Source organism: Carex rostrata, chromosome 21 (genome assembly GCF_964058835.1).
Source record: "Carex rostrata chromosome 21, lpCarRost1.2, whole genome shotgun sequence".
Classification (NCBI taxonomy): domain Eukaryota; kingdom Viridiplantae; phylum Streptophyta; class Magnoliopsida; order Poales; family Cyperaceae; genus Carex; species Carex rostrata.
This window is the reverse complement of record NC_135938.1, coordinates 4231262-4245038: the sequence shown is the minus strand read 5'-3', so window position 1 is coordinate 4245038 and position 13777 is coordinate 4231262. Positions and strand designations below refer to the sequence as shown.

General features: G+C 35.8%; 1 protein-coding gene across 1 annotated transcript; it reads left to right on the top strand.

Moving 5' to 3' along the window:
* Positions 1–2185: 2185 nt before the first annotated feature.
* On the top strand, positions 2186–9098 carry LOC144573569 (putative LRR receptor-like serine/threonine-protein kinase At1g67720). The gene is made up of 15 exons (XM_078323348.1): positions 2186–2477; positions 3199–3730; positions 4222–4730; positions 5187–5319; positions 5411–5482; positions 5582–5650; positions 5728–5799; positions 5894–5962; positions 6095–6249; positions 6580–6830; positions 7061–7187; positions 7303–7371; positions 7890–8073; positions 8399–8534; positions 8625–9098. The coding sequence occupies exons 1-15, from the start codon at positions 2399–2401 to the stop codon at positions 8886–8888; spliced, it is 2721 nt and encodes a 906-aa protein (XP_078179474.1). The 5' UTR covers positions 2186–2398; the 3' UTR covers positions 8889–9098.
* The last annotated feature ends 4679 nt before the right edge of the window (positions 9099–13777 follow it).

Genomic DNA, 13777 nt, shown 5'->3' with positions numbered 1-13777 from the left:
AAGGGTATTATTCAACCTCTAATCCTCTGAGATATGGAACCGAATTATCAGTCCTCTGGGGGCAGGAAATTTTTGTCTCTAGAGTCACTGTTGGTGAACTCCGAGTTTAAAAATTAACAGTAATCAATCTCCTTTAACAATGACCGGTCTCACTCGACAGTGATTGAGGGGACAAGTGATCTCCTTCCCTGAGATATCTCAACTTTTGCGTGACCGACGTGTCCGGTGCCTATTCAGGGGTGATGTAGGATCAGGGGCGGATCTACTGTAGCACAAGGGGGTCAGTCGCCCCTCCTTGGATTTCGAGTTTTAGTGGTGATTTATTGGTACCGATCGACTCTGCCCCTCCCTGGAAATTTTTTTGCCCCTCTTTGGGTGTTTGAGTTGTAATTCGGGTTAAATTTAGTGTTAAAATCAAAATAAATTTCTTGAATTATGATTGATAATATTAATTATAAGTTATAGGATAAGAAATTATAAGTCAAGGTGTTGAAAAAATAAGTCAAAACATTATTTTTTTATCGAGTACTCAATTAGTTAATGAGTTTAAATCCGATAAGCTATTTAAATCCGATTCGATATTTTTTTGCCCCTCCCTGCCGAAAATCCTGAATCCGCCCCTGTGTAGGATGTCAGTATTATGCGTGCTTTGAGATTCATGCAGAACGTAGTTAAACGGTTGGGATTTTCCATAAAGTCACGCAAAATTTAAGATATCTCAGAGGATACGAATTCTAAAGCTTCTCTCCTATGTGCTTCACAACATTTGATACATGTAACGGGTCGCAACCATGTTATTCCGATGAGTCGTTGTATCAATAATTATTATTTTGTTGTTAAAAAACCACAATATTAATAATCAAATTAGTGCGGTGAAAAGTGATTATTAGTGCGTAGAAAAGTGATTATTAGTGCGGTGAAAAGTGATTAATAATCAATAATTATTATTTGTTGTATCAATAATTATTATCTGCGTGTCTCAATAAATGTTAAAATTCTCACAATCGAATTGAAGAATAAAATTCTCATCTGAAAAAATAATCAAATTAGTGCGTAGATTGGAGAAAACAATGGTAATATTAGAATTTCAAAATATTGAAGTGGCAACTAAATTTTTTTTAGCTGTGCATATCTACAATTATTTAAAATAGAGTAGATATTTGCTCTCCCAATAATATATTGGTGCACCCTATCGAAATTTAAAACGGCTCTTTTAGAAAAGGTATTAAAATAAGTAAATTTGTGAATAGCTAGAATATTTGCTCTCCCAATAATATATTGGTGCACTAGAGAATAGCTAGAATAGCTACTGTTGAGAATAGTAGGTTAAGAATAGCTAGAATAGCTACTATTTAAGAATAGCGCTATTCGGAATGTTGTTTGGATTGAACATTTAGAATAGCGAGAACAACGATTGAACATTTGAGAGGTAATTAGAATTATAAGTTAAAGCATCAGAAATTATAAGTCAGAGCATTGAAAAATATTAGTCAAAACATTTTTTTTTTTACCGAGTATCCAATTAATTAATGGATTTAAGTTCAATTAGCTATTTAAATTCGATTCGATATTTTTTTACCCAACAAAAATCTTGGATCTGACACTGCATGCGTTATTATTTTGATATGCAATTTTTTAGAAGCAAGCACCTAATATTGTTTTTCTGCTAAAACATGCGATTATTGAAGTATATATTTACGATTTCATGTCCAGATAAGTAAACGGTGCCATGTTAAATTAAATTAATCATGTGGCAAAGTTGATTTTTTTAAATCGTTCCGAAGGTGACTCGTTCAAAGTTCTATATTAAAAGTACTTAACTACAGGCATCGCATTTGGTGGTAATCATACCGACCGTGATTCTACTACAGTTCACGACTTCACGTACAGTTGCGAAAGCGAATCTTGCGATATGGTCACCACTTATCACTCGCTTTTACTTTTCGAGGTACTTCCAGTACAAGAATGTGAATTTTCCCTAGGCGCCCCCACCGAATAGTTCATTACAACGAGTCGTTTTACAGAGTTAAAATGACTCGTTACATTATAGTATACTGATGATACTATTCATACAATCGGGAATTTAGCTGGAGCACGTGGGGTCCAATTTACAGATATGTCTTCACAGAATCAATCTGTAAAGGAAAGAAAAATACAAATATATAAAAAAATTCTGAAACAGAAAAAAGAAAAAAGAAAAGGTGGCGTCCGCTCGCGCTTTCCCACTCTCCAACTCTGTCCTTTAAGCTTTTCTATCTCTTCTCTCACTCTGAGGTACCTCCATTATTGAAGCCTTTGCACCGATCCCTTTACGATTTTGTGAATTTAGAGGAAGAAAGAGAGACCTTTTGCTGAATTAAATGCTCTCAGTTCACTGAAAAGGAAGGCGCGCGCAAAGATGGCGGCTTCTCTCAGTTTAGGTTTGGTGCTTTGTTTGACGATTGGTTGGTTTAGTGGGTGCGGTGCTCAATCCCCTGGTGAGATTTTGATCTCTGCTAAATCCATTCGTGGATGTTTTCATTTTATTTCTAGTCATTGTTTATACGCCTGATTAGGAAAATGGTAACCAGGGAAGTCTTAGTTTGTTGGTTCTGTAATTTGTGATCATTTCTATTGGAGATTAGTATTGAACCAGACTTTAGGTGAGCTTAGAAATGTTAAAGAAAATACTAAAAAAGGAATGTTAAAAAATAGGGAAGGGATATATTATGAGAAATAAGCTGGCGATGCATTGTTAGATAAATTAAAGCCAAAATTCATAAAAATGGAAAAATTAAAGCCAATGATACACATTCATTGCTGTTAGGAAGATTATGCATCATATTTGGTGCAATTTAAGAATGAACTGGTTGTACACCTATCATTTATTTGTCATTTAAGAATCATTTTTATTATCAAATTGCTTGGTGGTGACCAGTGGTTTTCACATTATGCAAAAGTTGTTACAATTCCTATCTAAACCATAGAGAATATATCTGCACTTGTAGTACTTTATCTTGATAAACATTGTGTCAGTGGTGCCAGTTGTCAATATAACCTAAATGTCCTATTTCACAAAAAGAAGAGCTAAATTGCAAGATTATCTAACAGTTGCTACATATTGCATACTTGTAAATTAACTAAGCCTCAATTTGGTTATAACACTAGATTTTAAATTTCCTATTAATCTGATCGATCCCCAAATCAAATTTATGATAGGTTTCCTAAGCATAGATTGTGGCGGTAACGATCGGTACACAGATGAGCTTGGCCTCAATTGGGAACCTGACGCACAGTTCCCCTTTGGCCGATCCGCTAACATATCGGTACCAACTGAGGCCCGCAAACAGTACACCACTCTGCGATACTTCCCGGCTGACAATAACAAATACTGCTACCCACTAAATGTCACGACCCGTACCCGATATCTCCTTCGAGCAACCTTTCTATATGGCAATTTTGACAACAGCAACGTATTTCCAAAATTCGATCTCTCGATTGGTCCGTCCCGTTGGTCGTCGATTGTTATTTATGACATGAGCACAGTTGTAATTAGGGAGGTAGTTTTCTTGGCGAGTTCATCTGTGGTGAGTGTTTGTGTGTCAAATGCTACAACGGGTCAGCCATTTATTTCCACTCTGGAACTGAGGCAGTTTAATGGGTCGCTGTATTACAATGATTTTGAGACGAGGGCATTTTTGAGCCTCTCTGCTAGGATAAATTTCGGTGCTCTGAGCGATGACCCTGTTAGGTATGGTTGCAACATGCAATTTTATGTTGATTGATTTTTAATATTTTTCCACAGAGAAACATAATCATATCATGTAGAGAAAATATATTGGTGTAGATGGGCATCCAAAATTTTGCCAAATTTTAAAATAACACCTAATAGATCTCATGTTTATGGTTTATAACTTAATAAATCCCTTTGTAGCAACCCTTGTTATATGCTAACAATTTTTATTTCCTGATCTTCAGCTAGCTCTTTCTTTCCTTTTTATTATTCAACTACAAACTATAGTGAAATCAACCCAAGTCGGTTTAGTTGGTGTATTATAAATATTGACTACAATTAGCCTGATTTTCTTAAGGACAAACTTGATTTCAGCTTAGGGAGTTATTTGGCAACAGAAATGGATTGGTGACATTGTTCCAAACATGCAACATAATTGGGTATTTGCAGACAGATATGCCTTGCTAACTGATTTTTATCTTCTTTTTTAAAAATCTCACCAATTTCAGGTATCCAGATGACCCGTATGACCGAATTTGGCAATCTGACACCATAAAAAAAGCAAATTACCTAGTTGATGTGGCACCTGGTACCACCAACATCTCAACAGCCGAACCAATAGACATTAGCCCGGCTGCTGAGAAACCACCCCAGAAGGTGATGCAAACAGCCGTTGTTGGCATGAATGATACTTTATCGTACCGTCTCAATCTACCCGGCTTCCCAGGCTTCGGCTGGGCATTTTCATACTTTTCAGAAATTGAGGAACTGGGCCCAAGTGATACCAGAAAGTTTAAGCTGGTAATCCCAGGTGTTCCAGATGTGAGCAAACCAACTGTGAATGTGCTAGAGAATGCAGCCGGGATGTATCGGGTTTATGAACCGGGGTACTATAACATTTCTCTCCCGTTCACCTTCTCTTTCAAGTTTAGGAAGACGAATGATTCGACCAAAGGGCCTATCTTGAATGCTATAGAGATTTACAAATATCTCCCGATAAATCTTGGTTCACCTGATGGTAAGTTTTCTCAACATTTTTTTAATTTAGGTAAATGGCAGGTTTCATAAGAAAAAGATTAAGAAACAGAGGATATATACAAGTAGAGCAAATTAAACATAAATAAGTACTGAAATCAACCAATGAAGAGTTCCTTTAGAAATTCTGAAAGGTGTTCTTTGTTTTTGAGTAGCTTTGGATAATTTAGAGGTTTGTGAAGTCTGTAAATGGTAAGTGTAAACCTTAGTCAGTGGTCAAATTGAATGCATTCCTACATAAATAGGGTCTGGGCTTTGGTCTCATTAGTTTTTCTTTGCCTTTTGTAGTTTCATTAATATAGGGGCTGGTTTGCAAATTCTATGAAAATTACTTGCGATCATCAATCTGAAAATGGAAAGCTTATTTAAATGCATCCTTTAAATTATGCAAGTTTATGAATTAACCAATTTTTTTTTAATTCTTTAAACATAATTGCAGCACCTTTAATAGATTCGTTTGCATCACACTATTCATATGCTGATTGGGCACAAGAGGGAGGTGATCCTTGCCTGCCTACCCCTCGATCTTGGATCAGATGCACTGATGACTCGCAACCTTCTATTAGTTCGATGTAATGATAAATAATATGGTTCACAATTGCTGTCTCCAAATATTATTAATTGTTATTACTGTAGGTATTCTGATGAGTTGCTGGTTAAAAGTGTTTTGTCAGGTAGGAATCTGACAGGGAATATACCCGAGGAAATAACAAAATTACCGCGCTTGATAGAAATGTATGATTTTATACACCCATCATTTGATCTTTTTAAATTGCTCATTTTTGTAACATGGACTTCAATTACTTCATTAATTAATTAATTCTTATGTTCTAGATGGCTTGATGGCAATAATCTGACTGGAACTATTCCAGATTTCAGCGGATGCATAGATCTTAGAATCATGTAAGAGCATAACCTTTAATGATTTTTCATATATTTGAGATTTTTTGTTTTTTAATTTGGCGTGCTTCAACATGTAGACACTTGGAGAACAATCAATTGACTGGGGGTATACCTTCATCTCTGACAAGCTTGCCTAATCTTCAAGAACTGTTAGTTTTCTTTCAGGATTGTTAATTGCTATTTTATTTACTTATACTTTGTATCATGCAAGGATGTAATTACTTCTTATCTTCATATGTGTAGGTATGTTCAGAATAATATGCTGTCTGGAGTTGTGCCCCGATCACTTCTCAATAAAAATATTGTTTTCAAGTACATATTCTATCTTAAAAACTTTTATTTCCTGATAGGAAGCATACATTCTTCTAAATTTCCAAAGAGAAAATAGAAGATAAAGTTAACATTTTCCTCTGCTAACAGCCTTTTTCATTTGCTAAATTTTAGTTATTCAGCAAATGTTTACTTAAGGGCGGAAAAGAATACAAAGAAGGACTTTGTAATTATTATTTGTTCTATGGTTGGAGTGGCTTTTCTTCTAGCAGCTCTATCCTGCTGCTGTTTCTTATCCCGTAAAAGAATCAAGTTTTTCTCAAAGGAAGGTAATTGATTGGATAAGCTGTTTATGCCCTATTTTTTATAACTTCAGGTCTGACCCTGCAAAACCTTATAATAGCCCATATGTTTCGAGAAAACACAAGCTTTATATTAAGATGTACTAAAATAGAAAAAATTCTGTGTTTTCCTTTTCAATTTGTAACTGAGCGCCAGAATAACCTTCCTTGGGGAGGGGGTTTGGGGGTGGAGGGTGCAGTTAAGGAGAGTAGTTTGGTCATTTTTTTTATAACTGAGGCATTGCTACTGGATAACTTTTCTTTTGTGTTTAGGATTCTTGAAAAGATCTAGCTATATAAAATGTTTTCTTTTTTCAGATGATATCACTAAAGTTCCTCCAACGCTGCCTGAAAAATCACGCACTTTATCCTTTGATGAATTTTCAAGTATGACAGCACATAGATACTCTTTCTGGGAACTTGAGCAAGCAACATCCAACTTTGAGAAGAACATAGGATCTGGTGGTTTTGGGGTGGTTTATTATGGTAAAACAAAGGATGAGAAAGAGATTGCGGTCAAAGTACTTACAAATGAATCTGCCCATGGAAGAAAGCAGTTTTCCAATGAGGTAGTAGACTTTTTTTACTTCATTAAATTTAAGTAAAACATTTTCTAGACGAGGTTTTGCAGAGTACTTTACCTTCTTTGAAAAGGACAACAACTAATTCTTTACCTACAAGGCATAGTGCAGACAACATGAAATTTTAATTTTCAATTTTGACTGGGAATACCAAATATTATAATTTATAAGTGGCGTATTATAATATTATAAACGACGACTCTGAAAATTTCTATCAGGTATCTCTGCTCTCAAGAATACATCACCGCAACCTTGTATCATTTCTTGGGTATTGTCCCCAAGAAGGGAAGAATATGCTTGTCTATGAGTTAATGCATAATGGTACTCTCAAGGAGCATCTTCATGGTATGTGTCCGTTATTACTGTATCTATTTTCATTGTAGGTTGCTATAATACCAGTTTTACTATAGTACTGCTCTGTCTGACCGAAGAAGATCTTATATTACCTACATTTTTGTAGGATTAACAGCTGAAAAAAGTCCTCTGAGCTGGATCCGACGTCTTGAAATTGCTGAAGATTCTGCACGAGGTTATTATCAATTAATAAATGCCTCTTTTGGGAGTTTGTTGTCAATTTAGAATTATTAGTGTTCTCTGTTCGCAACAATGAAACATTTATTATAATTAAAAGTTAAAACTCATTTTTTGATTATATGCTGATAACACTTAAATGATCCATGATCATAGAGTTAGAGTAAAACGAATTAGAATTTCCTGCATGGCCCCTTTTTTACTTGTGCTGAAGTACATCATTTCGTAACCAATTTATTCAAACTTAGAACCAAACAACCGGAACATCTTGGTCAAATTTCTATCTTTATTCTGGTTTAGAAAGTAAACGTCTCAATGGTAGTGACATGATAATCAACGTTTGACTGAATTGCTAATTTTCTTTGACTAATCTAACGGGCACTATATTGTTTGCAAATATTTAAAATTATCTTCTAGTTATAAAATGTGAGAAATGTTATGTTTTCTAGCTATTTAAGCTATAATTGTTGACAACAAACACAATGTTTAATTTGAAATTTGATGATCGATGAACAGGAATCGAGTACTTGCACACAGGCTGCACACCTACAATTATACACAGGGATATTAAGACAAGTAATATTCTTCTCGACACAAAAATGAGAGCCAAGGTTGCCGATTTTGGACTCTCCAAGCTTGTAGCTGATGATTTGTATGCTTCCACTATTGTTCGAGGAACTGTTGGCTACTTGGATCCTGAGTAAGTTGAAAAATGACAAAATGATCTTAAATAAAATAATTAATAAAGAACTGAATATTTTTAACATTCTAGTCTTATGTTAACTTTTAAATTCTAAACATGCGTGCCTGCCACCAATAATACAATGTAAAATGTTGGTGTAGTTTGTTTGGTATGAAGACCTGATATCAATCCCTAGGCCCACATTTACAATAGAGAATAACAAATGCTGATTTTATTTTCTAGAAGGGATCTGTCAGGAATCATAGGAAAAGAATAGTTAGGTACTAAGATCATTTCTGTACTGACTTCTTTGTCTCCATTTCTTATTTTTTTAATCATGAAGCTACTACACGAATCAGCAGTTGACAGAGAAAAGTGACGTTTATAGTTTTGGCGTCATTTTGTTCGAGCTACTCTCAGGACAGCCCCCTTTATGCGGTGCCCGTTTAGGAGAAAAATACAAGCATGTCAAAGATTGGGTCGGTCTATTTTTACTTCTTTTTATTTTTTTGCACAACCTAATACTTTCAATTATATTTAAAAAATCTCACCATTTATTTAAATACCAGGCGAAATTTCACTATGAGACGGGAGACATCCGAGCAATAATTGACCCATCACTGGAGGGAAATTACAAAGATATCCAGTCTATTTGGAAAATAGCCGAGACTGCAGTGAGGTGCACTAACCTCTATTCGACAGAGCGGCCCACCATGTCAGAGGTATTACAGGAAATTCAAGATGCCATTGCATTGGAACAGGCATCTGCAAACAATACCGCTGCATTACCAGTATTTTCTGATGATTCATCTCAATTCCCTGAACTGAGGTAGCCGATGACCACTGCTGAGTGGCCTTTTTTAATTTTTCCTTTGTCTAAAGGTCGCTAATGTTAATCTGTTCTACTAGTTATTTTTTTTCTTTTATTGTAATTGTGTACAGGGTTGTAGTGTTTCGTTTTCTTTGTTTGTTTTTGTTTTCCTTTTTATCTGTTTTGTTGTAAGTTGGAATTATTCATGGAGGAGACGTTGTTTCCATTAGTACAAGGGATGTAATTTGAGATAGTTTATTAATGCAAATTCTAAGAGGCGCGTCCTTTATCTTTAATCTAACAAAAAAAATATCTGCTAGGTAAAAATAGCAACTCTCAACGTATAGGTGCGAGCATAATATGATGCAATGAACGCATTTATCATTGGACTTTGAATTATTATATAAAACAATGTTTGGTACCCCTCTACCACACAAAATTCATAGCCTCCAATAGTCTCTAAGGACTTGGACATCTCCAACGGCTCTAGCAGTTTCATTGGCTTCTCAATCTTAAACCTCCAGGTTTGATTTCTCATCTCCTCCATTTTCATTTTGTTAGTGTTATGTTTAATGCCATTCATGAATAAATACATGCATTTTGAATGGAAAAAGAACAGCAGCTTGAAAAAGAATTGGCCTTTCCTTCTTATAACAACAAAATCCAATCTCCCAAACCTCTCCAAGACTTTCATGTCAAACTGAAACTATAAATTAATCTACCGATTTTTATTACTCATTGCAAATTCTATACATGTGTATGTTGTACTAATTTGGTTTTCTCATAATGGAAATTAATGTTAATTATATTTTGATTCACTTTTTTTAGACTTAAAGCTCACATCGTTTCTCCTAAAAGGAAACAAAGAGAATAAATAAATAAACAAAAAGAAGCAATATATATCCATTATCATTTTGTAAAAATCCTTATCTATTTCTTTTGTTAGAAAAAAAAAGTAAGCTTACTCCGAGAAAGTCAATAAAAGTTGTTTTTGGAGTTGATACATAGTAAGCTCCTTTCTCTTTTGCTTTGTTTATTTTTTTTTCTATGGGGGGTATCATTTTTAAATTCCTAAGAATTCACAATAATTGAAACTTTTAGCACAGAACTACCCTAATTTTTCTTTTTTTACCATATTTAAAAAAAATAAAACTGAACAACCACTATATTGGAAAAAAATAATCCAAAAATTACCAGGTTTGCAACCAAGTGACCAACACGCAGCTATTAGGTGCGCAACTTTCATTGACATTTTTTTTAAATATCGATCCCGTCAAATTACTTGTGGGGTCCACCTAATGATTATACTTCTCACTCATTTGAATCAATCTCAATTGAACGCGAAAAAATATTGGTTGCGCAACTAATAGTTACGAACCCGATAATTCTGGATTTGTTTCCAAAACAGTGGTTGATTAATTTATTCTTTTTTTGAAAGATGGTATGAAAAAAAAGCAGAACTGTAACAGCACAATTTGGAGCCAATAAACCTTTCTGTCACCTAAGATTCCAATGATATTGTAAAAGAGTGGGGAAAAAAGGTAAATTTAAAAAAAAAAAAAAAACAGATACTAGAATTAAACTGCTGTAAAAATCTATGTTGCAAATGGAAGTAGCTTATTTTATGAGTAGAATTTGTGATCTAACAATTTTTCTACCCTCATAGATGGACAAGGGTAAGGGAATTATGTTGCCAGGCCAGAGCTCAACCAGCCAAAGAATCACGTCGGCTACCAGTGAGGATGATTTATCACCGGTTGATCCTTATAATCTTCAGTTGGAGTCACCTCTATCATCATCAGAAAGCTATAGTTCTGACTACTCCACTGACTCCACCTACTCCACCGACTCCACTAGCTCTGATGAAACTTCATTCTCTGGAGAACCAATGGTGGAGAAATTCAAGAGAAAGCTCTCCATGTACCAGAAGATGTTTGATAAAAAGCAAGCCGAAGAGGAGCTCGAAAACAGAAAAAAGAAGAAATCTGGCAATCCTCTCAATGATACCTATAACTGTCAAATGCTACTGAGTAAGTCTCTCAGCATCATCGAAAATAGCTTCGAAAGGGCCACTGAAGAGGCAAATTTGCAAGGCTATGTGTATGGAATACTTCTCAAGAATAACCATGTGTTAGCGGGATCATCACCGAGCTTACGCAAATGGTGGGATGAAGTAGCGAGATTTAAGCAAAATGGTAGGGCTGCTGTTGAAAGGTACTATATGGAGAGCAAACTTTTTTTTTGACCAACAAAATAATACTGAAACCCCGAGGAAAAATTATGATACACTCATGGAGTTCTCAGATGCCACACTGGCGTCTGTTCTGTCAGCGCTGATGAATCGATGTGATCCACCGCAGCGCAAGTTCCCTCTCGAGAAGAAGGTGGCGCCTCCATGGTGGCCCACAGGAAATGAGAGCTGGTGGGATGAAATCACAATTGAGAGAGACCAGGGGCAGCCACCTTACAGAAAGCCCCATGATCTGAGGAAAATGTGGAAGGCTGCTGTAGTGATTGCCATAATCAAGCACATGGCTCCCGCTTTCAGCAAATTAGAACGCGTGGTGAAGCAATCGAAGAACCTCCAAGACAGGATGAGTGTTAGGGAGATGCACGCATGGAATTATGTGCTAAAAGAAGAGGCAAAAATGTATTCCAGAGAGCACCCTGATGCGGATCTATCTGACTTTTTGAGAATGCTCCCGAACCAAGGTTATATTCTATCTGAAAATAGCAACCCTAGCAGCCCGCACGATGGAAGGGACGGGTTTCAACACCAACTTCTTCAACATCAACAGCAGCAACAACAAGTGGCGTTTCAACTGCCACCACCACAGCAACAGCAGCAACAGCAAATGGCGTTTCAAATGCCACCACCACAGCAACAGCAGCAACAACAAATAACATTTCAACTTCCACAACCACCGCAACAGCAACAACAAATGGCATTTCAACTGCCACCACCACAGCAACAACAAATGACCCCAATGCCAAGTCTCCTAAATGAGCAAAGAATGATGCGTTACACGTGTGATCACCCAAGGTGTCTTCACCATGACAGCATGTTTGGGTTTAGTACAGTGGAGTTGCGAGACCAACACCAACGCTCTTGTGGGTTTCGGAACACCATGGGCCAATTCGGGCCCCCAACTGCACCCACACCATTCCCTTCAAGCAATATGTATCAAGGGATAATGCCACAGCAGCAGTTTACACCATTTCCTCAAACAACCCACACGCCATTTCAGCAGATGGCCCCACACACGCCACTTCCGCAGATGGCCCCACACACACCAATTCAGCAAAGGGCTCTACACACGCCATTTCCGCAGATGGCTCCATTTCAGCAGATGGCTCCTTCGTCTTGTCAACAACCGATGGTCCTTCAACCTCCAACTGCTGCCTATCAAGAGGCCACAAGTGCATTTTCAGAAACGGGGCCACTGCAGCAGGCTTGGCCACTTGAAAATGCTAGTATCCCTGATTATTCAGCAATACCAAATGAAGGTCAAGATGGGGGCCCTTCGCAGTTGGATATCTTTGGTGGTGGTTTTTTCAATGGTGAAGAGAATGGTGGCAATGCAGGATATTTTATGTGAGTGAATGAAAAAGAATACGAAGTAGAACAGAATGAATATTTGAGTCATTCAGCATAATGCTCATTGCTTCCTTTATTTGAGCTAGTATTATTTCTTTACTTTATCTATTTTCTCTTGTGAGTAATATGCTTCTTTTATTACTTTCCGCCTTTCGTTCTGACAAGTTGCCCGGCTTTTGTGAAGTGGCTATATATGCAACTAATCGTAATAACATGCCCCTGTCAACAATTGTTTATTGATATGGCTTAGTAATTCAGTCAAAGTAATAAGCCACCTAAAAAAGAAAAGAAATTGAAAAAAATAAATAAATAAGGCAAACTTTACCAATCAGTCAAGAAGAAAGCATTTAGAAAAGCACAAGCCAATTCCCCACCGATTGCCTTAAGCTCTTATCTTTAATTAAACCCACGCCGCTGTTTGCTTGACAAATTTGCATCATGCCCGCTCTCCTTCTAATCATTTTATGGACCAAGGAAAAGAAAAAGATAAATTATTCAAGTTTGAGATTGAGAATATATATGCATTAAAAAAAAATTAAAATCACACTATGATAGTTGAAGATTAAAAAATTTAAAAGAACTAATTAATCTACAAGTGTGCTGAACGAGTCGAGCTTAATCAGAACTTAAACGGTACAATTAATATATGTACTAATTGTGATACTATAATATCAAGCTAAAACGGTACAATGAATTTTATAACCATTTCATTATAAATTGAGGATTTTGATCATTAAAGAGAGTAACATAAAATTTCAAAAATTTAAAATGATTCAAATCCTATCATGATGGCAAGAGTTAATATTGGGGTTTTTAAAAAAAAAAAAATTGGGATAGTTAACTAATTTAATCAAAATAAAATAAATCAAGTTGAATCAATTAATATTACTTGGATTGTGTGCGGGGCACTCTTTAAGTGTATTCTGTTTTTATTGTGCAAGATTTGAAACCATAACTAAGACAATATGAGATTGTCGCTCCTTAAGACACTACAATGAAAGTGACTAACGATAACTCTGCAATATTCAATAATAAAATGGTTGATTTAATTGAATTGAGGTAAAATGAAAAAAAAAAAAATATATATATATATATATATAATTTCTGTGCAAAAGGATAAAGAAAGAAATTTTTTTTATTTATTTTCTTTTACTTGAGGGGTGAGGGGTGTATTAAAATGAGAAAGGGCTAAGGTACTTTTACCTGTATTTTTTTTCTACAGAGATGCAGTTATATAAATGATAGATAATTAATAGCAATTTACGATAATTGTAAAACGCATCACAAAGATGCTTGAAGAGGTGTACCGGTAA

Coding starts and splice junctions, on each gene's coding strand:
- LOC144573569 (XM_078323348.1), top strand. CDS start 2,399: ATGGCGGCTTCTCTCAGTTTAGGTTTGGTGCTTTGTTTGACGATTGGT. Junction 2,478..3,198: donor GTGCGGTGCTCAATCCCCTG/GTGAGATTTTGA, acceptor AATTTATGATAG/GTTTCCTAAGCATAGATTGT. Junction 6,831..7,060: donor GAAAGCAGTTTTCCAATGAG/GTAGTAGACTTT, acceptor AATTTCTATCAG/GTATCTCTGCTCTCAAGAAT.